The sequence below is a fragment of the Raphanus sativus genome, chromosome 5 (assembly GCF_000801105.2).
Source record: "Raphanus sativus cultivar WK10039 chromosome 5, ASM80110v3, whole genome shotgun sequence".
Lineage (NCBI taxonomy): Eukaryota > Viridiplantae > Streptophyta > Magnoliopsida > Brassicales > Brassicaceae > Raphanus > Raphanus sativus.
Window position 1 is genome coordinate 24,794,831 of NC_079515.1, and position 22,841 is coordinate 24,817,671.

At 35.3% G+C, this 22,841-nt stretch overlaps 5 protein-coding genes across 7 annotated transcripts; 4 read left to right on the forward strand and 1 right to left on the reverse strand.

The window, feature by feature from the left end:
• Positions 1 to 1,170: 1,170 nt before the first annotated feature.
• On the forward strand, positions 1,171 to 2,326 carry LOC108857123 (uncharacterized). Of its 2 annotated transcripts, none has more exons than XM_018631056.2 (2): positions 1,171 to 1,328; positions 1,687 to 2,326. In XM_018631056.2, the coding sequence occupies exons 1-2, from the start codon at positions 1,247 to 1,249 to the stop codon at positions 2,181 to 2,183; spliced, it is 579 nt and encodes a 192-aa protein (XP_018486558.1). In that variant the 5' UTR covers positions 1,171 to 1,246; the 3' UTR covers positions 2,184 to 2,326. The 2 variants fall into 2 exon arrangements, with proteins under 2 accessions (XP_018486558.1, XP_018486559.1); XM_018631057.2 differs by having other exon boundaries at positions 1,690 to 2,326.
• A 673-nt stretch (positions 2,327 to 2,999) lies between these two features.
• LOC108856669 (pathogen-associated molecular patterns-induced protein A70) lies at positions 3,000 to 4,131 on the forward strand. The gene has a single exon (XM_018630523.2). The coding sequence runs from the start codon at positions 3,165 to 3,167 to the stop codon at positions 3,951 to 3,953; it is 789 nt and encodes a 262-aa protein (XP_018486025.1). The 5' UTR covers positions 3,000 to 3,164; the 3' UTR covers positions 3,954 to 4,131.
• A 434-nt stretch (positions 4,132 to 4,565) lies between these two features.
• Positions 4,566 to 8,802, reverse strand: LOC108857456 (amino acid transporter AVT1B). 2 transcript variants are annotated; one of them, XR_008945870.1, is made up of 13 exons: positions 8,486 to 8,802; positions 8,096 to 8,370; positions 7,796 to 8,010; positions 7,651 to 7,674; positions 7,112 to 7,292; positions 6,542 to 6,761; positions 6,326 to 6,461; positions 6,069 to 6,092; positions 5,805 to 5,946; positions 5,682 to 5,725; positions 5,533 to 5,595; positions 4,919 to 5,415; positions 4,566 to 4,725 (listed from the first exon to the last, which is right to left on the reverse strand). XR_008945870.1 is itself a non-coding variant. In XM_057010271.1 (12 exons), exons 1-12 carry the CDS (start codon positions 8,665 to 8,667, stop codon positions 5,317 to 5,319), a joined length of 1,605 nt encoding a protein of 534 aa, XP_056866251.1. In that variant the 5' UTR covers positions 8,668 to 8,802; the 3' UTR covers positions 4,566 to 5,316. The 2 variants fall into 2 exon arrangements, 1 of the variants encoding a protein (XP_056866251.1); XM_057010271.1 differs by having other exon boundaries at positions 4,566 to 5,415.
• A 7,075-nt stretch (positions 8,803 to 15,877) lies between these two features.
• LOC108862342 (ras-related protein RABF1) lies at positions 15,878 to 18,271 on the forward strand. The gene is made up of 8 exons (XM_057011417.1): positions 15,878 to 16,047; positions 16,294 to 16,369; positions 16,790 to 16,873; positions 16,978 to 17,072; positions 17,173 to 17,278; positions 17,528 to 17,617; positions 17,729 to 17,815; positions 18,053 to 18,271. The coding sequence occupies exons 1-8, from the start codon at positions 16,019 to 16,021 to the stop codon at positions 18,092 to 18,094; spliced, it is 609 nt and encodes a 202-aa protein (XP_056867397.1). The 5' UTR covers positions 15,878 to 16,018; the 3' UTR covers positions 18,095 to 18,271.
• Positions 18,272 to 18,854: 583 nt separating this feature from the next.
• On the forward strand, positions 18,855 to 21,583 carry LOC108862341 (U-box domain-containing protein 14). Its single transcript, XM_018636439.2, has 4 exons — positions 18,855 to 19,249; positions 19,636 to 19,752; positions 19,857 to 20,270; positions 20,335 to 21,583. Exons 1-4 carry the CDS (start codon positions 18,971 to 18,973, stop codon positions 21,427 to 21,429), a joined length of 1,905 nt encoding a protein of 634 aa, XP_018491941.2. The 5' UTR covers positions 18,855 to 18,970; the 3' UTR covers positions 21,430 to 21,583.
• The last annotated feature ends 1,258 nt before the right edge of the window (positions 21,584 to 22,841 follow it).

Here is a 22,841-nt window from a genome sequence, read left to right on the forward strand (position 1 = left end):
TCAAGACATTTACAAAAATGCTAGAAGAGAAGAATATTTTTTTTTTGTAACTTAGAAGAGAAGAAGAATGTTTTCTATAAAGCCTTTGGTCAAAAAAAAAGAAGAATATTTATATATCTGATATTACTATTGTACAAACATAGTAATATGGCCATATTCTTCTTCTTCTTTTTTTTTTTCCGTCAAAGATTATATTGAAAAAGGCAGAAGCCCAAGAACTACAAACAAGGGACAAAACCCAAAAGTCCAATGGACCAAAACACAAGAAACAAACGGCCCAACGCCCCAACCCAAATACACCGGACACTGGTCGGACCACGCGTCCAGGAGGCTAGCCACATGGGAGAAACCTCTCCGTCAGATCGACACGCGTTATTACGCGTTGCTATTGCCTCCACTTGACCGTCACCGTCACCACCACTAGACGCCGCCGTGCTATCACCACCGGCACACTCGTTCCCTCGGAGCTCAGACCCAGGAGCCTCCATCGAACCCATGACTGTTTGTCACCGTACTGTCATCACGTTGGAGATCTCCCTCATCCTCAAGGTCTAATCTGACTAATCGAAGCTTGAAACCCTAGACAGACGATCCACCGACAAACCCCTCTTTACTTCAACGCTTTGTCTCTACTAAGAATAGCCTCTTCGATCTCATCGAGAGCTAATTCCAGAGACCAAAGCCGCAAAACAGAACACCAAAAGACAGAAACAGAACCGATCCATACTCGGACCACTAACTTTATTCAAAACGAAAGCGAGAAAACTTGAGCCGGCGACGCAAAGCTAAACAAGCCTTCACCCCCCGAAAGCAAACGCCGACGACAGAGAAGCTGAAGAAGTTTCCTCCACCTGGATGCAAGAGCCGGCGACGGCGGATCTATGTAAACCTCCGCCTCCCGGGAACGTTATTGAAACTGACGGCTAATTTTCCCACGCCATACTCTCCACACCGACAACTTTTTGGTATATCTTAATATTTTTGATGATAATTATTTTTAATGAAAATAAATGTTAAATATGTTCTGTTTTCTTTAGGTTCTCCAGTAGAAAAGAAAAACGGGCCGATCTACTTGTGGGCCTGTGGCCTATTAGTTGGAACCGTAACATGTTCGGTCTGATGGAGCCCAATTACGAAGAAGAAACACCAGTTTGGGGTTTCTCCGTTTAGTCTTTTTTTTTATACTTGACCAAAACGAAAAACTAGAAGCTTCGTCGTCGCCGAAGATTACAACCAGGTCTCGTCGATGGCCGCTAGGTTTCTTAGTCTGAGACGCGCCTTATCTCTCTACCTCACTAACCAACCACCTCGGCTTCCTCTGTTCAAAGGTATCGTCTTTTTTTTTTTTCTTCTCAAACTTGCGTTTTCCTTTCCAATCTCCCTCCTTCGCAGTAATAATAGCTGTTGATGTGCAAAAAGGATCCTTTTGTTGTTGTTGCTGCGACTCCTTGTTACAGTTTAGAGCTTGACATAATATAAAAACTCGGCCTTTTAGATTTTTCCAATCACTGAATCATAGGTAAATCTGTCAAAGTGATGAAGCAGAGATGCGTGTACAAGAGATAGGGTCTCATGGATTTGATGTTTTGATTTTACTCTAGACAGAGATGTTTGTTGTTTGGTTGTTTTTGGGAGCCTTCTTAGTGATTTGTATAAGCATTTTCATATTATTTTTGGAACTCTCAGCAGGTAAGCTTTCACAATCGAAGTCACTCTTCAACAGAGATCATGCGTATGTGGGATTACTTCATAGGCAGTTCTGTGGATCCCGTGAGGCTAGTGAAGCTGCTGCAGTAACCAAGTCTTCAAACTCCGTTGCTGAACTCTCCAAAGCTCCTTCCACTCCCCCTGCAACGGCCTCCGAGGAACTGATTGTGAAATACAAGTCCCAGTTGAAAATAAACCCGAGGCACGACTTCATGATGGTGTTCACCTGCAAGGTATGCGAGACGAGGTCCATGAAGATGGCGAGCCGAGAATCATACGAGAAGGGCGTTGTGGTGGTGCGATGCGAGGGGTGTGATAATCTGCATCTGATTGCAGACCGTCTTGGCTGGTTTGGAGAACCGGGGAGCGTGGAGGAGCTTCTAGCTGCTCGTGGGGATGAATTCAAGAAAGGATCCATGGATTCTCTTAGTCTTACGGTTGATGATTTGGCTGGGAAAAAGATGTCCGATGAATAGAGCAAGAAGCTCTTCGTTGCTCTACTACTAGGACTTGAACCCTGCGGAAAACATAAAATATTTTCTGTCTTTTAATATTAATTTTCGTAACAATATTTGGTATTATAGGTGTAATGTGAATCCACTAAGCTTTGATCTTTTAAGCGGATTGTAAAATGAGCACAAGAGAATAACAACGAGGTATACATCAACGTTAACTATAACTAGTAGGCAGCACCAGATAAGGCATAGTGTAGTAGAAGGCTTTGCCTCTTCATTAGGGGCCCTTTGATGCAACTTGCATTCTTCATTAGGGAAAGAAAAATTTAATTTATATTTCCAAGAATCAAAATGTCAGAGCAGATTTAGTAACAAAAAAAAACGTTGTTTTTCTCATTTGAATAAGATATGATCATATAAAGTTGTTCTTCCGAATAATCTTTCTACAAACTAAAATTTAATTTAATCATATGAGCAGTTGACACAAAACAAAATACCATGTCTTCATCACATGCTTTCTTATTTCTTTTAGTACTAGTTTTCCAGTTATCATACAAAGTAGATTCAACACATTCTAAGGGGATGTTTGCCTTAAGTGGCTTTAAGTATTTATCCAGCTGTTATTTTGCGAATAAATTCCATAAGACTTCACAAGACATTTACACAAGAACATGTGTGAAGAGAACATTTTTTCTATCCAAAAAATTGATGATATATATAGTGTAACTATCTAATGCTTTTATAAAAATGTTTTCTTGTAGACAAGCCATTATTAGTCTCCGGCTAAATCTAAACCAGTGATGTGGGCCGGTCTAGTTGTGGGCCTGTATCTCATTGGTTGGAATGGGGCGACATGCTATGAAGAGAAGAAAGATACACACCAAACTCGAACCTTCTTTCTCAACTTTTGTCTCAAATTAGAATCTTTTTAATTTTTTTCCTTTACCCAGAAACCAGATTCACACTCAAATCTCCTTGGAAAGAAGAAGAAGACAAAGAGCCATGTCGGATTCTTTAGTGACGGCGATATACAGTTGGTTCACACCGACAGTACTATTCATCTTCCTCAACTTAATAATTGGTACTATTGCAATTACCTCCTCTCTATCTTCTTCTTCTTCCAAATCCAGCGACCACCAATCTCAGATCCAACGCTCTCCTTCCGTGATTCACCGTCTCAAGTCCATAAACTTCTCCTCTTTCACTTCACCACCCGACAAAACTCATCTCCAGTTTCCTCCTGTCCCAACAACTCCAGACGAACCACCAGCTTCCATCGAACAGAACCAGCCTTTTCTCTCTAGATCTCCTTCCGTTCTCCACCGAATCAAATCTTTCAACCTCTACAATTACATTTCTCAAGAACCCATCACCGTCGCCGAATCACCGCCGCCGCCGGCGTCTGTCCCCGCCGTCGAGGAAGAGGAAGAGACGGGTCCGAGCCTCGAAGAGGTTTACAGTAAGCTGAATCTGAACCACGTGGCTAGGACGAAGTCCGACACCGAGCCGGCTGCTGGAGCTCTCCCACCGAAGCTTCCCAAGAAGATGAAGAAGTCGGCGAGCACCAAGTCTCCTTTCTCTCATTTCGAGGAAGCGGAAGACGCCGTGGAGGCTCGTCGGCCGGAGACGGTTAGGGTGACGAGGGTGACTCCGGTGGAAGAGGCCGCCGATGAGCAAGTGGACGCCAAAGCTGACGATTTCATCAATCGTTTCAAGCATCAGTTGAAGTTGCAGAGGATTGATTCCATCACCAAGTACAAGGAGATGGTCAAGAAAAGAAACGACAAGTGAGAGAAAAGAGAATCACGGGGGGTCTGTTTCTTAATTATGTATTAATTTTGAGGACTGTTCTTATAAATTACCTGGCTGTATTCTCAATTTCATGTAATGGTTTTTTTCAGTGTGCTTATGCAATTTGTGACCTGTGACCGTTCTTTTCGCCAGTTATTTACTTATATGCTGTTTTTCATATTGAGTTCGAAATGTGAAGTCTACTGTTGTTATCATAGGAGGTTCATTTGATTGCCTGTTGTGGTGTACTGACTGTTTTAGCTGCGTGTAATTTGTCATCAAACATTTTAAAATGACAGCAAGTAAGCTCTCATTGGATTTTTGTAGATTTTCAAATTTTTGGGTTCAGTCCTTTAAACCGCATTCGGATATTATTTTAGTATGGGTAGGGTTCGGTTACTAACCATTACTAGACCTTGAACACTGCTGAGAAAATAAAATAATTCATGTATTTTTATATTAATTTTTTAGAAACAATAATGCTATTATAATTTAATGAATACACTAAGCTTTGATCTTTAAGCAATCATAGAGCACAAGAGAACGACGTTGAAACATATATTGTTATTCTACTTAAGACTGCCACATTGGTCTTGGTTGGAGAATTGTAGCTTTCGTGAAAACCAGTTTTTATAAGCGCCTTGGCAAAAATCCCCATATTTTGACAGTAGGACCAGCATGTTTAACAGTAGCGTAAACAAAATTGAGAGAAAGCATAAACTCCTGATTCTACTGATGAGAGGAGAGTACTGAAATGAAGAAGGTACATACCCTGCAAAATTCTCAAATCCGAGAATATAAGAGTTGCAAAAAGGAAGCAAAGAAACAAACCAATAACAAGGTTTACAATCAACGTTGTTTATTACTAGTAGCCACCGGCAGAGAAGTCATAGTGAAAGAGATGGCTTTGGCTCTTCATTAGGATCTTTGATGCAGCTTGCATCGTTAGGGAGAAGGACATTTACCTTTTTCTGAGACTTGAATAGATAAGGCTTAGTCTTCATCCATGGATCTTTTTTATGTTTCCTGCTTGGCTCTTGAATTCTTGATGCAGCAGTTCTTTAGTCAGTTTGGCTATTTTATTTTGCTTGTTGAACAAAATATATAATGTAGATATGAGCACATATTAAGAGAATAAAGCTAAATGAGTACGAATGTAAAGTAAACTTACACCACTTACAAAAAAAGTATTCGAGATGCAAAAAAAAAATGTTCGCATTTTCTTGTATGTAAATAAGGTGGTTGTGGATATAAATTAAAGTTCACCCACTGAGAAAAAGATGATAATAATCGATTTAAAGAAAGTGATAGTGCTGTAATAATTCTCCACTGACTTATTGAAAATGGATAAAATAATTCATTTCTAGGTGTTCAGCTTCTCGATGATCTTTGAAAGGGCTGAATATGTGCCCATAGCTGAACATACTGCTCCTACTGTGATAATTACGATACAAAGCACCACCTACAACACACATGAAAATGGTTGTCAAGAGAGGATATGAAACATTAGCTACTTATTGACATTAGAGACTCAAAGTGGACATTTGGTTTTTCATTCTCCCGGTTAAGAGATGTATACCTGAGTAGGGGTTACTTTTGTCCTTAAGATGCTCAAGAAACAAGCGGGTGGTAGTATCAACGTCTGTGTCCAGAAGCACAACATTCATATGAAAATGCAAACTATATATGAGCTTGCTTGCATAACAAGAAACTTTATATATAACTTACAATGAGCATTGTCAAGAATGATCCAATTAATGACATGACAAGGCCTGCAAGAAGTGAGAGTCAATAGCTACATATGATTGCAAAGAGAGTAACACCTTTTTCATATTTTTTGAGTGTGCTTACCAAAAAAGGGAATCGCAAGACCAACGAGCAGAGTAGAGAAGGCCAACGCGCTTCTAATGGCGATTGCATAGAAACGTGACTTGCCATGGTTTGATGGTAGTAACTCCTCAAGACTCATTGCAACCGGAGACAATGTCAAAGCATATGTGATTTCTCTATTAAGGCCACACAACTTTTCAGTTTCAATAGATGAGAATATATGTTAATAAGGTTGTGGAAATTACAGAAATCAGTAAAGAGTTCTGAAAAAATCATTAGAAAAGGATATTTGGTAAATGGACTGACTACCTGCAAAAAGGTTTTAAAAAACGTCAATGAAACATATTTTGGTATTTCTGTAATATATATATACTATCTAAGTCATTTGCCCATAAACATAACTTATGGTATTGTGTATGCAATAATATTTTAAAAGCTTTGACATATTACAAAATCAACGATATATTCTAGTGCATCTTAATGAGAACCATCCCCATTTTTTTTTCAGGTAACAACTAAAAGAAGTATGGAACGAAACTTACCGTGGTCCATAAAGCAATCTTAGACGCAACCAACTCTTGAGGCATATTGAGAGTAAATTGTGATTCTGTTGATTCTCCGAACATGCTATATCCCATGACAGCGACACCCGCATACATCAAAGTACAAATTCCAAAACTGCAAAGTTAAAAAAAAAAAAACTCTACTTCAGAAACAAAGAGTTTCCAACTATTAATAATGTTTTTATAAGATGTTACCATGTCAAGAGTACCGCAGGGAACTGAGAGGGTTTGGCCATGGAAGTGTAGATATTTGGAAAAACACCATGCCCTGAATAACAGTAACCATAGAGTCCTACAGAAACAGGTAATGTTGCCAGGTTCAGAGGAGTCCCTTTGCTGTGAATTCCAACTTCATCAACCAAACCGATCCAGAACAAACACACAACCACTAAAACTGATGCAATCACCCCTCCAGCTGAAAAATTAAGGATATGATTAGTTATAACCAAAACTCAATAAAATTTTATACGTTTGACTAAATTATATAACTGAAGATAGATTTAGTTTCGGTGACAAAAAATAAAATTGTTTACCATATTAAAATAAACTATTTACAGGTTCGAACCAAATCCGAACTTAACCAGATTTCCAAACCAAATTAAATCAAAATTTAGTTATAATTTGGTATAAATATGTTAAAATGAAACAATATAACTGAACCGAATTAAACTGAAAACCAAATGTTCACTCCTAAACCATTATGGATCTGAAAAAGATAAGATGATTGCTTGAAGGATAGAAAGAATCATCTTTAGATCTTTTTACCTGAAATGTAACTTAGTATACTGAGATCTCGAAGCCAGACGGTGGGGAGAACAGCAATGGTAGTAAGGAGAGCAAATAGATGAGGTGCATCTAAATGAAACCCTCCAATGCTTAGAGCAGCATTTGGAAATAGTGATGAAAGATTGTCACTTTCCAAAATTATGTATTCAACACTCATAGCCTACATAGAGAGAACATAGAAACATATCAGGTATGTTACTTTATCAAATTAAAGAATATTCAGAATCAATCTAAGGCAGTTGCACAATTTTTTTTGTCCTGTTTAGAATAGCATTTCAGTATGTGGTGTTGATAATTTTCAACAATATGATATACTTAAAACCAAATAATCCAAGAATAAAACAAGAGAGGGGGAGACAGTATGGACCCTGAGCAAAGGTGTTGTGCTACTCCACATGTGGTCCCTGGTTACGACTTAAGATCCATTTTAGGCATTTATTTTTATTAAAAATTTGTGTTTTGTCTTTACTAATAAACTTATAAAGTATACTATTGGAGGAACTGCAAGTTGTACTTACATATAGCTCCAGATAGAGTATTATCTGCAATCAAAAGAGGAAGACAACTATAAATTGTGAGATAAATTATATCTTATAAACCTCAGATTAAAAGATATAGATGACGAGTTTGTTAGTAAATTCATCGATAACATGTTGAACTTACGGAGACAAGGATGCGGCCGGTGGTACCAAAAGCCGCATGGCCAATATCTGGATAAGTCTGGAGGTCGGGGTGGCTATCAAGGCAGTAACGCAAAAGCAATCCAGTGTAGAAACAAAGAATACCAAATGCAAAGAGAATGAGAAGCCCCAACCATCCACCTTCCTTCACAGCATATGGTGTTGACAATATTCCAACCCCACATAGAACATTTACTCCTGCACATGTGTGTGTAGTATGTCATCACACAAAGTTAGTCTTAGTTAATTAGGAATGTCACCATGTAGTTTTTATGAAACTCACCATTAAGAACGGCTTGTCCGAATGAGCTATCGTTGGAGATTCCCATTTCATGAGACACCCTGGAAGAGGCTTTGGAAGAAAGTAGAGAATGAGAGCTACGCTTACGCTTTGCTGCTTCTTCATCTACTAGCAGAGGTTTTGTAACAGCAGGTAATGCTTCTGGAGTATGTCTTCTTGTTAAGGACATGAAAGAGCTTTCAAATCTTGATAATGAAGAATTACCCAAAAAACCAGGACTGGGAGATGGTAAACTTCCATACAGATCAATCGATTGCCTAAGACATTATAACAGAGTAACATGAAAATGGTTAGGATCCAAATAAAATGTTTTTTTTGTAACTGATCCACATAAAATGTTGTAAATCTGAGAATCATGGTTATATAATATACCTGTAACTCTTTGGCCATGCCGTTGAGTATGAGTTAGGTTTAGAATGATGTCGGTTTTGATTGTGAGTATCAGAATGATCGGAAAAGGCTCCATCGTCTTCTTCTTCTTCGGACGAGTTCTTTCTCTCCTCCTCTCCATCACTCTCAAGGTAGAGGCTCTGATCAGAAGATGAGTGATTCATTTTCTCACAACCCTTATCCGATAAACACAACTTAGATTTTAGTGGAATCTTTAAATTACAAAAGACAAAATATTTGATTCACAGAAAAAGTAGGAGTCTAGGCAAGTGAAAGGGCAAAACGAAGACCCGGTCGAGGGCAACTATACGAGTAAAGAGCCGTTAAAATGTGAGTCATTCATATATAGCAATCAGATTTAACTATGGTTAAGTTATTGTAACTATAGTTTAACGCATCTATACTATTAAAGTAAAATACCTAATAGGTATTTGCCCTTAGTTTTTCAAGTTAATTACATTTCAATGCCACTAACATTTTTTTATTATTTTTAATTTAAAAATTCAGTATTGTTTTCAACTAATGTTAACCAATTACATTTGAGCAGCATTTAATTATTATACTCTAAAAATCCAATTTCCACGTCTTATGTTAGCCAAAGATATAATAACACAATCTAACTACCCAATGCTAATATCTCGACTTCTAGAAACAAATATTACACGATCTTCCAGTAAATGGTAACTGAATTTAACTTTTCAGTAAACTGTATCTATAATATTAGGCATATGCCATATTCTAGATTCTAAAAACTACGATTCTAGCCATTTATTTTGAAATTCATAAAAATTACACATAGAGTTATTAATTATTAAAAAATTGGAGAATTATAGTGGTAGATTATTTCATTAATGTTGGTAATAAAATTACTTTAATTATATCATAAATGAATCCAAAAAATTATTTTTAAAAATTAACTTTAATAGAATTGTCTTAATTTTTAAAAAATATTAATATGTGATTTTTCAAGACTTCTCAATTATATCTATACTATTACACATAGGATTCTGCCCTTATAGTTCTATCAATATTACTACTTGTGTCATTCTTATATTTAAGTGACAACATTAAATTTTTTACTTAAAAATATATATATTCGTTTTGTTGCCAAATCTAATTATAAAAATATACTTGCTAAAGAAAGATTTTGTTACCATAAATTTTAAAAGATTTTGTTACCATAAATTTTAAAAGATTTTGTTACACGTTTTTTTATTTTTTAAATGGGTAAAATATTTATATTCAAAACAATTATATGACAGAGACTATATAATGTTTATCCATACATCCATTTCACAACAAAATTATTTTCTACTCCAAAACGTTATTAATTTTTCAACAGTTTGCTTACATATTTGCCAAAATATATATCAATGAAACCATTCACTTTTTTATTAAAAAAACAAATATTCACTATCTACATATACAATGTTAACACTAATAAAATATTTGTTTTCTATTTATTACAAAAATCTAACTTTAGCTATGTTTAAAATAATGAATTTGTTCCAATTTGTTAAATTAAGATTTCGAGGATTAGTAGTAATATACTGACTTAATTACAATAAATAAGATAGGTAATTCTTGATTTTGTTTGTTAATTAATAAATATATAGACAAAAAAAATTAGTGCATATCGAAAAAATTATATAGGTAAAAAAATGGACAAAAAATAGGTAAGAGAACATTCTCCAAAATATCAAATGATTTAAATCTATTAACTTCAAAAATATACATCCGAATTTTTAACAAAACATATTCATTTTTAATCATTTTGGGCTACTTTGATATTTTACAATTGTAATAAAACATTAATATTTACACTATGCTGTTATAAAACATTTCAAAAAATAATAATAATAGTATATTATTATAGACATAAAAATAGTAACCATCAATAAAATAAATGATAATAATTCTATCTAAATAGTAACAAACACATGTTTATATATGATAAATGGTAAAATACGGGCCACCCATTTAGTTAACTAATCAGAATTGAGTTACAATAGTTAAAATTAATTCACAAGTTGAATATAATTACAAGAATATTATATAATTAAAAAACTAAATAATAGTCAACCCACATATAAATAAAAATATAAAATATGAAACTTATGATATTTCCAATTTAAATTTTAAAATTGAAAAAATCCCGCGCTTTGAAAGCGCGGGTCAAAATCTAGTTATCCTTTTATAACTCACTGAATATCTTAAAAACTAGACCTTGATTATATTAAATTATATTAATTTGGAACTGTATATATAATACATAATAAAAACACTGAATTTTCATTTTCTCTATATATAAAATTTTAGAAATGGTAAGAATTCAAATTAACGGTATCAACTTATCTGTTAAATCAAGGATGATCAAATAAAATAATATATCACAAATTTCCTACAAAAAAATATTTTCTAGATACAGATTAAATTATAACTATATGACAAATATTTTATTGTAAGCGTATTTCAACTGTAACTACAATGAAATGGTTTTCCACATATAAATGATCAGCAAAAGAAAGTTTTTTTATCTTTAGATTGGCGACTATTTGTACTTTATCAATAATTTTGTTTTTTTTTCTTGCAAATATCACATGTGTTGTGAAGAATTTATCAACAAATTAACATTATCACGCACTAAGAATAATGAATTATATAAAACTACAATAATCATCTTGATTGTTATATATGAATGTATACATGCGTTTGTGTTTTATCCATTATATATAACTCACTATATATATTTCTTTCAGTCTCATATAATTTTTTTTGTCGACATTTTCATTAAAAACCCAACAAAAGGCTAAAAGTTGGTTTGGTACAATTCGGTTTAACTTATTTAGGTTCAAAATACAAATTAATATGATTTTTTTCTCTCCTCGTTTTTCCATTAATATTACATAACAAATGAACAACTAAAAATACCTAATAGCACCTAAAAAGGAATTATGAGAAAACCGTATTGGCAAGGGTAGAACAATGTCCACATGGTGTGCATGTGGATCTGTTTAATGATATTTTCAATTTTTCTTAACGTAAGAGTGGCAATGATTCAACCGTATCTCGAAGCCACAACTCAAGAACTTGTACATATTTGATATATGAAATACAAAAACGAACATGCCCACATTTAATCTCTTTTTATTCGCCGCTTCCAGCTATATAAATATGTTCGTCTTCACATGCTTTATTATATCTTATAGTACGTATTTTCAATTATTTTCCAAGTAGATTCAGCACGTTAATTAGTTGTTTCGATTATTATTTTCACACTTGTGCATTATGAATCTATTGACGATCTATGATGGTTTATGTTTATCTGTGTACTAGATGATAAGAAGCTCGACACATGCAGACATAAACCACCCATCACTATTGTATTATTGTGTTGTATATTAATATTGTAATGTCTGATTATTCGTAAGCAAATCTTAGAAATGTAAATAACATATTGCTTAACGGGTTTTAGGTAGTAAGTACGTAGACCTTTGTCTCGGCGAAAAGATTTATTCAAATTAGATTTGATGGACTGTTATTGTTAACTTCCATTAAATTAACCTTTACAACGTATATATACAATCTCAAGAGAAGACATTCCCGAAACAAGAACATGAAATATCCCTAACATAATGGAAGTTATCATTATCTTGACAATGAGAATATTCGATATGATCCTTGGCACACGAGGATCCCTAATAGTTATAGTTCAAGATCAGTTACAGGACCTGAGTTGTTAACTCCTTCTTAATAAAACGATTTTTATTAAAATCTATGTAATATTTATTTGGGCGCCAAATTATCCTCACATGAATAGTCTATCATCATGTGTTCAAAAAATAAAAAAAAATTAATAAATAGTCCATCATCAGATGGGCTCCTCGTTAGGAATAAACACATGGATCTCTCATATGTGCTATTGCCTTATTAACAACCAGTACACCTTGATCACTAACGTTGCTTCCTTCACATATCCTTCAATTCTCAAGTCACAAATAAGAATGAAATATACAAGAAGTCAAGAATGATATTCGACCAAAAAATATACCATAGTTTGAGTTTTCCGATTATATTTAGAGATTAAGATATCAAGTTAGCTTGAATTAATATTCTGGAAGTCGGAAAGTTGTTTGTAGAAAGGTTGCATCGAATTTACTGAGGGTCGTTGCCTCGTCGGAGTATGCAAATAATTTGAATCTTACAAGTAGCGATATTTAACGTGATGAAATCATAGCGAGTTTTAAGATCTTAGGTGTTTTTCTGGTATTTTATATCATAATATAATATTATAATCCCTTATGTAAAAAACTCTCATGACTGTAGAAAAACTCTGGAATACTTATTTCAGTCTGATAACACCATCACGAAACTTAGTTTCAAAAAAAAAACACCATCACGAAACCGCAAGGCCAAAATGTCTTAATGGAGCGTGTATAAACTTTTTTTTTGGTCACGAAAGGAGCGTGTATAAACTAGTGCAAGGGATTTTGAGTATTTGAAAATATAGGCGATTTGTTTTATAATGTTTGGCATTCATCTAATCTTGAAGCTATTTGCTGATAGTAATATTCCCTCTAGGAAAATTGGGTTCAGAAACATTTCCTACGTCATATACCATTACAGCATATCACGAATACATTAATTCATTTTTACATGGAAGCTTTTACCAGTAAAACACAACCAATGAAATTTGATGTAGGGTTAAGAAGTTGCAATAATATGGATGCAAATTTGGAATAGATCTTTAAGGGTTTATTCTCGAACAAAATATCTCAAAAGCATACAATCCAGAGATTGTAACTGTGGCAATTGGGACAAGTGGCAGTAAGGGACAAGACAACTCACTCATCTAACCGGTAAACGGACCGACATTAGACATGAAAACTAAAAACTTTGATGTGTCGTGAAGCATCCACATGGTGCTCTCTGATTGCTTAGATCTCAGATTACGTAGTTGTAATACCAGTAGAAGATCTAATAGCGTGATCTAACACGTGTCGACTTTTATTTCGTGTTCAGATTTCAGATTGGCCTTTAGGATCGAACTAGGTGTACAATTAGATTCTCCCACTTTTCCCATAAGATTTTTTTTTTTTTTTTTTTTTTTGGTCAAACCATAAGATTTCTTAATCCGTTGTTTCATATGTACGTCGGAACGTAAGATATTTTCTCAGTTATATCCTCTCTATCATATTAGTATTAGATATTTACCACTACCTTTTTCCCCAAAAAATCTTTTAATATTGCAATAATATAATAAAATATGAAGTTATATGATTTGAGAACCATTGAATGATCGATATTTTAGAGAGTTACTTACGTAAAAATATAATAAAATAAGAAAAATATGAAGAAAAAGAGAGAGAATCAGTTTTTGGAGAAGAAGGCCCTGTTCGTTTGCTGGTCGCTAGCGTCATCGACCAATTTCAGCGACCAAACGTTGTTCGTTTACTGTTCGCGGGTTTAACGACCGATCGCAGCGACTAAACGCTAGCGACCAGCGATTAAAAAATTTGGACGCTAGAAATTTTAAAAAGCAGGATCAAAATCGTGCGATCAAAATTTTTTTTTAAAAAAAAATAGTCGCTGAGATTAAACGCACGACCTCCAAACGAACACTATCAGCGACATTAAGTCGCAGTCGCTGGTCGCTGACTCTGGTCGCTGGTCGCTATAGAGCAAACTTAATAAGATATTAAAATATATCTATGTGTCGCATTTGCACTAGTTAAAATATTTTTTTTTGATCGAAAATATAAATTATAAGAAAAATACAGATGAAAAAACTCTAATAGAATATGATTCTCTTGCAAACATCTTTACAAAGCACACTAGCTTAGTCTAAGGGAAAACCGTTATACATTTTCCTTTCTAAATAACCAATATTTTAGTTATGTTATGAATTATTGCACACAAATCATAATTAAGTATTTTTATTTTTGTATGTAATAATATTTTCTGCCAACTTTTAGTGTAGTAGTCTACGTTAAAACCACTGAGTTTAAAAAAATGTTAAATAATGACATGGAATTTTGACTTGGAAAATCAAAGTTCGGAGAAGGTTTGGAGTTATAAGAAGCACGAGCATTTTCAAAAAAGTGTTCTATGTGAGTTGTTCTATTCCAATGCCCACCACGCAAGGATACACGTACGTATCTTGGTCAATACAAACGCACACACATAGACCTATATATATATTCCCTTCAAGCACTATGAACACAAACATTTCAGAGAATCGGTTTGATAGCTTAACACACAAACACACATAAATGCCGAGTTACATTTCCTTCATTGTGTTGCTCTACATATTTCTTTTATCTTTTTCTCTCCAAACAACCTTTGTCACTGCATCAAGACCACTAAGAGATTCCAATAAGCCAAGCCACAAGAGCTTGAATACATTTTACACAAGCGGTAGCGAACAAGGCAAACTTCACGGTGGAGCGATCAATGATTGTCTGCCAAAGGGATTTCACTTCAACTCTGCTCCCAGCCGCTACATAAACAATCACGCTTTAGGTTCAACACTTTGTTCTACAACAGATAAAGCCATTCATAAGCCATAAAAAGTAACGAAGGCTCTATGCATCTCATGAATTTGTATATTTTACCTTCTTTGTTTTAACTCTCTATGCTTGGGTTTAGTTCCTGAATAACCCATGTATATATGTATTCCTTAATTTGTTGTTGTGCTTGTATAATTGTGTATATATAATATCAAGCAGTACTGTCACCTAGAAGATATATGAAAGAGTACTGAACGGTTCTTGTGAATCTGTTTCTTTTAAGCGTTTTCTTGCGAATATTATATGGTTTTATGGTTGTTTTGTAAGACCCGACACAATATTTTCTTTTTGACAATCACTGTGTCACGCTTAATGAACCACATGCACAACCATGGTTACACAGACCAGTCACTACCACAAAGACTTATCTAAGCACAATTTCAAACTAAATCAACTCATTTAGTAGTCTCCTTAGCTCTTATTACTTCACAGAGAGTGGTGTTTTTCTCTTTTGTCCATCCATCAAGTTATATAGAGAACATAATGGCATAAACTTAATTTGTATGGACTTTTAAGTGGTAAGAAAATCGATAAAATGATATCCCTCAGATGAGCAAAATCTTAAGAAACATACACAAATATTTGGTCCCTTTGTTGTGTAATAAAGAAACTTAATCCGATCAAAATAAAATCTTGTAATATTATTAGTTGCAACTTATAAATAGCGAAAAACTCTGCAATTTACAAAATAGTTTATAACATATGATTTTAAATTATAAAAAATGTGTGAATATTTTTTTTTTAATATTTTTTTTTCAATAAACTGCAAATTAGTTACGGCTTTATAAATAAAGTTAAGGAGCCTTTAAAATAAAACTTGGATAATCGGTTGGCAAAGTCAAGGACGATCCTTCTTCTTCCTCGACTCGCTGCCATCAACCTCCAAAACTTGGATACGATCTCTCAGCTCTATAATCTCATCAAATTCTCTATATAGAGATAAGCTATGGGATGTGCTGCTTCTCTTCCAGGCAAGTTTTTCTTCTTTTCCTTTCTCTCTGTTTTGTTCAATTTATCATCCTCGGTGTTCGATTACAACTGAGAGGAACCTATTCGCAAGACCAATTTCGAAAAAGGCGAAACCTTTTGGTGTTGAATTAGAAGCTTTTCACGAAATTAGGGATTGTGAATGATCATTTGCGTGATTTAGGGGTTTTTCCGTATGAAGAATCTGAGAAAAACCAAATCGGTTGATGTGTGTGTGTTTGTTGTTTCAGATAGGAACTCTGGAGCTTTAAACGGTCTTACCAGCTCAGAGAATGCAGCTCCAGCAGATGCTAAGAATCTACGCGTGAAGGTTTGATCTTTGTGCTCTCGTTGGGATCACCTTGTTGCTAAACTGATTCCTTAGAGAGATTTATCAAAAAAACTTGTAAAGATAGCTAAGTGGAGTTTAGCAGCTAAGAAAGTTCATGCCTTTTTTTGTGATCTATGGTTTTGATTTTCTTCACATCTCTGTAACACACAGTTTAGGTTAGTGATTGGTTGGAGTACGCTCTTTATAGAATGGTGGACTGTTAGTAGTAAAGCCTCAACTTTCTTCTCATCCTAGCTAAGTATAAGCGAGTTAACTGTATTGCATTATCTTTTTTCGGAGCTGTGTTTGAGACTCTTATGCTACTGAAAGGATATGGCTTCTCATTAGCCTGTGTGGTGTAGTTTGTCTCTCAAGTTTGTGCAAGGCAGACTGCTAATTTTTGGATTTACTTGATTGCAGTTAGTTCTATTAGGAGATTCTGGTGTGGGTAAAAGTTGTATTGTCCTCCAGTTTGTCCGTGGTCAATTTGACGCAACATCTAAGGTGAGTAAGACCTTTTATCTAATCGTCATCTGAAACTTCTTTTATGGTATCAAAGTGTTCCTAACTGCCATTTTGAGTCTCAAAAACTATTGGTTATGACTCAGGTAACTGTTGGAGCTTCATTCTTGTCCCAAACAATAACCTTGCAAGACTCTACCACAGTGAAGTTTGAAATATGGGATACAGCAGGGCAAGAGAGGTGTTAAGCCCTCCATGTAGATTTGTGTTTACTTAGTTGATTGCCTTGCATACTCGTTAAAGCTTAACATGTGTTCACTTGGTTATTTTTTTGTTAAAAGGTATTCTGCGCTTGCTCCACTATACTACCGTGGAGCTGGAGTTGCTGTTATTGTGTATGATATTACAAGCCCTGAGTCGTTCAAGAAAGCTCAGTATTGGGTTAAGGTATGCTTTCACGTGACACGAAGGGTTCTATTTCTTATGTGTTTTGGGATTCATGCAGTAGCTTCTGAACTAAATGACTGAGAATTGACTTGCAGAAAGTCATGTATAACCATAGAAGAGTAGCACATCTATATAAATTGACTTGCAGAAAGTCATGTATAACCATAGAAGAGTAGCACATCTATATACAAGTTATATGGAATGTCATATAGTGCTTTTTTTTTTAACCTGCCTGCCAAAATCTAACAGGAACTGCAGAAGCATGGAAGCCCAGACATTGTGATGGCTTTGGTTGGTAACAAAGCTGATCTGCATGAAAAAAGAGAAGTACTCTCCGAGGTGAGTTTTTGCATAAACTTCTTCAACTAGATTCCCTTAGAACATTTTGTTGTCACTTGCACTGTCCCTGGCTTTTTCAGCGTGTGTATTACATTCTCAATTTTGTAACAGGATGGTATGGAGCTTGCGGAGAAGAACGGCATGTTCTTTATTGAAACGTCAGCTAAGACGGCAGATAACATAAATGAACTGTTTGAGGTGTGTGCATTTCTTTATCCCCAAAATTGTATATTCATCTGCATTGATTGAGCTCTTGTGATTTGGTTTTATATTCATTAGTTTTGATTTGGAGAATGAATAAAAGTTGATAGGGAGTGAAATCTTTGGTTGCTGATTTTGTTCTTGTTTTCTAGCTACTTTTAAAGATTCATAGAAAGAAGATTGATTTTGAAGCAGGTTTTGATGTTTTACTTATTGGAATGTGTGTGTGAATAGGAAATTGGAAAGAGGCTACCTCGTCCCTCTCAACCATCATGATTCGGAGTGTTTGGATCATCCCCATCTTCAGCGAAAAGACCTTTCTCCTGGTTACTAATCTACTTTCATGTAATGTTACTAAACGGTATTTCTATATATGTTAAAAGTGTGTTGTGTAATGTGAAGATTTGAGAAGCCAAACTAAATTTTAAGCAATGATGGGGGATGATTATCACATGTACGTACATTCATAATCTACTGATTAAGAAAACGTAGAAGCTATTCTACAGAATTTTTTTGACCATTTAAAAAGAAGACTAGTCTATATATTATTTAGGCTGTTTAAATCCTCTACTCTTAGACATGCCTAACATGACCTGATTCCATATACTCGGAGTTTGTCATGTCATGTGTATTCATTTATAACTCTATTGTAGTAGCTAATTGACAACTAGTTTTGACTTCTGGTTGTCCGTGCATCAACAACTCGCACACTTTTTTCCTTTTCAAATCCAAAAGCGAGTCTTGAATCTGACGCGGCATTGACACTAGTGTTCTAAAAATCGGTTGATACGGCGGGTTTTGTATGAAACGATTTTTTCAAAGGATTTTTTTTTATTTATAAATTGGTCTTTCAAGCTAAACGCCCACTTAAACATTAATCTTTTTATAAACCGAATATTAGAAGACAAATAAACATAAACAAGTTTTGATGATGCTTAATTAAAATAAAAAAATATGATGATTGGTACGAAAATGGACAAGTTGTGGCTTTTTAAGACAGGAGAAGACTTTAAGGTGTTGTTCTTTATTGTCACGTTGGCAAACGATCAAGCGATAACTGTTGTGTTTTATTAAGGGCTTAAAGGCATTTTCTTCATCCTCCCTTTTAAACCATTTTTCTTCTTCTTCCTTTGGAGCCATCTCTGGGACGGGATGGGATCAACGAATGGTTCCCACGAGGAGCTGATGAGTCGACTCGTTGACTCCGTCAAGCAAATTTCCAAGTTGTCCAATTCCAAAGGCTTCTTCGGTAGGATCCAAGGCGATCTCCTCCGTAGGATCACCCTTCTCAGCCCTTTCTTCGAGGAATTAATCGACATCTCTGTTGCATTAAACCAAGAACAACTCTCAGGGTTCGAGGTTTTGAGAATTGCTCTCGATTCAAGCTTAGATCTTTTTCGATCTGTCAATGGTGGCAGCAAACTTCTTCAGGTTTCTTTTTTTTTACTATTTCTTTCTTTTTTACGATTCTCGTTTGGTAGATATGGTAAAGTTAGCAACTTTCTTAGGGTTTAAGATACCTCGTGTTTTAGGGTTTATGCTGTATATCTTTTGCAAGGTCAAAAGCTGTTTCATTTGTTTGATTATATGAGCAAGTTTATGGTTTGAGGAGTCATTATGTTTTTGTTAATTGCCATCATGATGTCAAATCTTTTCATCTGATTATGCTTTTTCATGTTCTGCAAAAGTTATGTCATTGTAGTGAGTTATGATTTTGTTGCATTATTTACTTTGTGAGTGACCTGAAACCAACAAGTTGAGACTTAAAACAACAAGAAGAAGATTTCATGTTATGTTTGTTCTCTCTCTGCTGGCAGATCTTCCATAGAGGTTCTGTTATGCAGAAGTTCCACGACGTGACAGTGGAGATAGAAGCAGCCTTGACTCAGATCCCTTATGATAAGTTTGAGGTCTCAGAGGAGGTCAGAGAACAGGTACTTCTTCTCAAAGCATTTAAGTTTTTTTGTTTCTTTTCGTTTGGTTTGAAGACAATAGTTTTTGCAAATTCTAATGATACTGACTCTTTTGAATTTTATAGGTCCAGCTTCTGCATTTTCAATTCAAGAGAGCAACAGAAAGACAAGAGGACTATGATCTGCAGCTAAGCCATGATCTTGCCATTGCAGAGGGTGTGGTAGATCCTGACCCTGAGATCCTCAAAAGACTGTCACAGGAGCTCCAGCTCAGCACCATTGATGAGCTCAAGAAAGAATCACACGCCATTCACGAGTACTTTCTTTCGTACGATGGAGATCCAGATGACTGTTTCCAGAGGATGTCCTCTCTTCTCAAAAAGCTGGTGGACTGTGCAACAGTCGAGAGTTCCGAACCCGATGCATCCACCGGCAGCAAATCCATTTCTAGACATCGTTCTCCCGTTATACCAGAGTACTTTCGTTGTCCGATATCACTTGAACTGATGAAAGATCCTGTCATCGTCTCCACTGGACAGGTCTGCTTTTTGCAAGTTACTCTGTGCATTGTAGTGAGTTTGATATGTATTTGTTGTTTTGCAGACATATGAGAGATCATCCATACAGAAGTGGCTAGATGCTGGTCACAAAACCTGTCCGAAATCTCAGGAGACGCTCTTGCATTCCGGATTAACACCTAACTACGTGTTAAAGAGTCTCATTGCTCTATGGTGTGAGAGCAACGGTATTGAGCTTCCTCAAAACCAAGGGAGCCACAGAACCACAAGACCAGGAGGAGGAGGAGGAAGCAGCTCTTCGGATTGTGACCGAGCATTCGTCCTCGCCTTGTTAGAGAAACTAGACAACGGCACTACAGAACAGCAAAGAGCTGCGGCTGGAGAGCTTCGGCTACTAGCCAAGAGGAACGCGGACAACAGAGTCTGCATCGCCGAGGCTGGAGCCATACCGCGCCTCGTAGAGCTTCTATCCTCACCGGACCCTCGGACTCAAGAACATTCCGTGACAGCGCTTCTGAATCTTTCTATAAACGAAGGTAACAAAGGAGCCATCGTTGACGCAGGAGCCATCACAGATATAGTGGAAGTGCTTAAAAACGGAAGCATGGAGGCTAGAGAGAACGCAGCTGCGACTCTTTTCAGCTTATCTGTTGTGGATGAAAACAAAGTGGCGATAGGTGCTGCTGGAGCTATCCAGGCCCTTATAAGCTTGCTCGAGGAAGGAACAAGAAGAGGGAAAAAAGACGCGGCAACGGCTATATTCAATCTGTGCATATACCAAGGGAACAAATCAAGAGCCATTAAAGGAGGTATCGTTGATCCTCTGACAAGGTTACTGAAAGATGCAGGTGGAGGAATGGTGGATGAAGCTTTGGCTATCCTGGCGATACTTTCAACGAACCAAGAAGGGAAGGGAGCTATAGGTGAAGCAGATACTATTCCTGTTTTGGTTGAGATTATAAGGACAGGGTCACCGAGGAACAGGGAGAACGCTGTTGCGATACTTTGGTATCTATGTATTGGGAATATGGAGAGGTTGAATGTAGCGAGAGAGGTTGGTGCAGATGTTGCGTTGAAGGAACTTACCGAGAATGGGACTGATAGAGCAAAGAGGAAAGCTGCTAGCTTGTTGGAGATCATTCAGCAACTTGAAGGTGTTGTGATATCTACTGTTCCATGAACGGTCTCGCTCTTGTGGTATCTTTATCTGTTTCAGTATAGATTATATATGTGTATAGGGAACCTTTGGATTGACTCTGACTAAAGAAGCTTATGTAATATGTCTACTCAGTTTTGTGTATACAATAAAAACCTCTTTAATTAGTATTTGACTATTTGTTAGTAATGTAAGATAATATTCTCTCTACTCGTTACTGTATTCTGATCATCAATTGTTGAATTGAAATGAAAATGCATCAACAAATATATTATTGATTATTTGATTTGTATGCATCACCACAAAACAAAAACATATACTAGAACATTTGAATACCATTCACTCGCCAGATATATGACACTGCTTTAAAGTCTCTCTCATGTGTCAAAAATATGTGAGTTTACAGATTTGTTTTTTTTTTTTTTGAGTTTACAGATGTTGAGGTAGACAAGACCACGTTTATTAAAAGAAAAAACAATTGGCAATGTCTTTTTGTTTTTGGACAAAACAATTGGCAATGTTTAATTGACTTTTTATCCCCGGGAAATCAGTATGAAAAATGTTAAGACTTAAGAGAGTGTACGTCCATAAGAATCTGGGATCCACTCTATATATTGTTTGGTATTCATATGAAGTTATGGACCATTGATTGGCTGGACCCGCTGCTACTTATTTTGAATTCATGAGTTTAGAAATAACCCTACATTTTTGTCCGTTTGTACTAGGCAACCCTAGACGTGTTGCTTGCACACTACAAAAAGAAAGAACAGCCAGGAAAATGAATTCCTCACAAATATCTGACGAATTTGTTTGTGAGAAAAAATTCTCAGAAATTCGTTGGAAAATTTTACGAGACATATGTGTGTTTATTAATTGTTTTTTTTATCAAATTTGTAACCAATTTATTTTTATTTTTTTATAAATCTGATTTGCTAAACGATTTTGTTGATTTTTTTTTTGTAACTTAACGATTTTGATGAATTTACCATGAAAAATAACGAGAAGCGAAAGTTTGTCCGATTAATCGACATCTCGGGTGAGTTTTTGAACGTTGGTCATCCTATGCTATTAGATAAATTCATTAACTTGTATTGTACTATTTATAATGTTTTAGTTTATTTATATTTTCATTTGTATAAAAAAAATCTAAACTATAATTTTTGTAGAAAAATATCTTAGGATAGTCGTAAAAGAGTTTTTGTCACAAATATAATCTCAAAGAATCAAAATGACTATAATGTTTTATTAAATAGATAAATATACACTTAGAATTAGGTAATTTAAATTTAGAATTTAAAATTAAGGGGTCGGATTTTAGGAGTAAGATTTAAAATTTTTAGTAAATAAAAAATAAAAAAATAATATTAAAAATTGAAACATAATTATTTTTAAATAGTTTCAAAAATCATTTTTGAATTTCAAAAAGAAAACCTGAA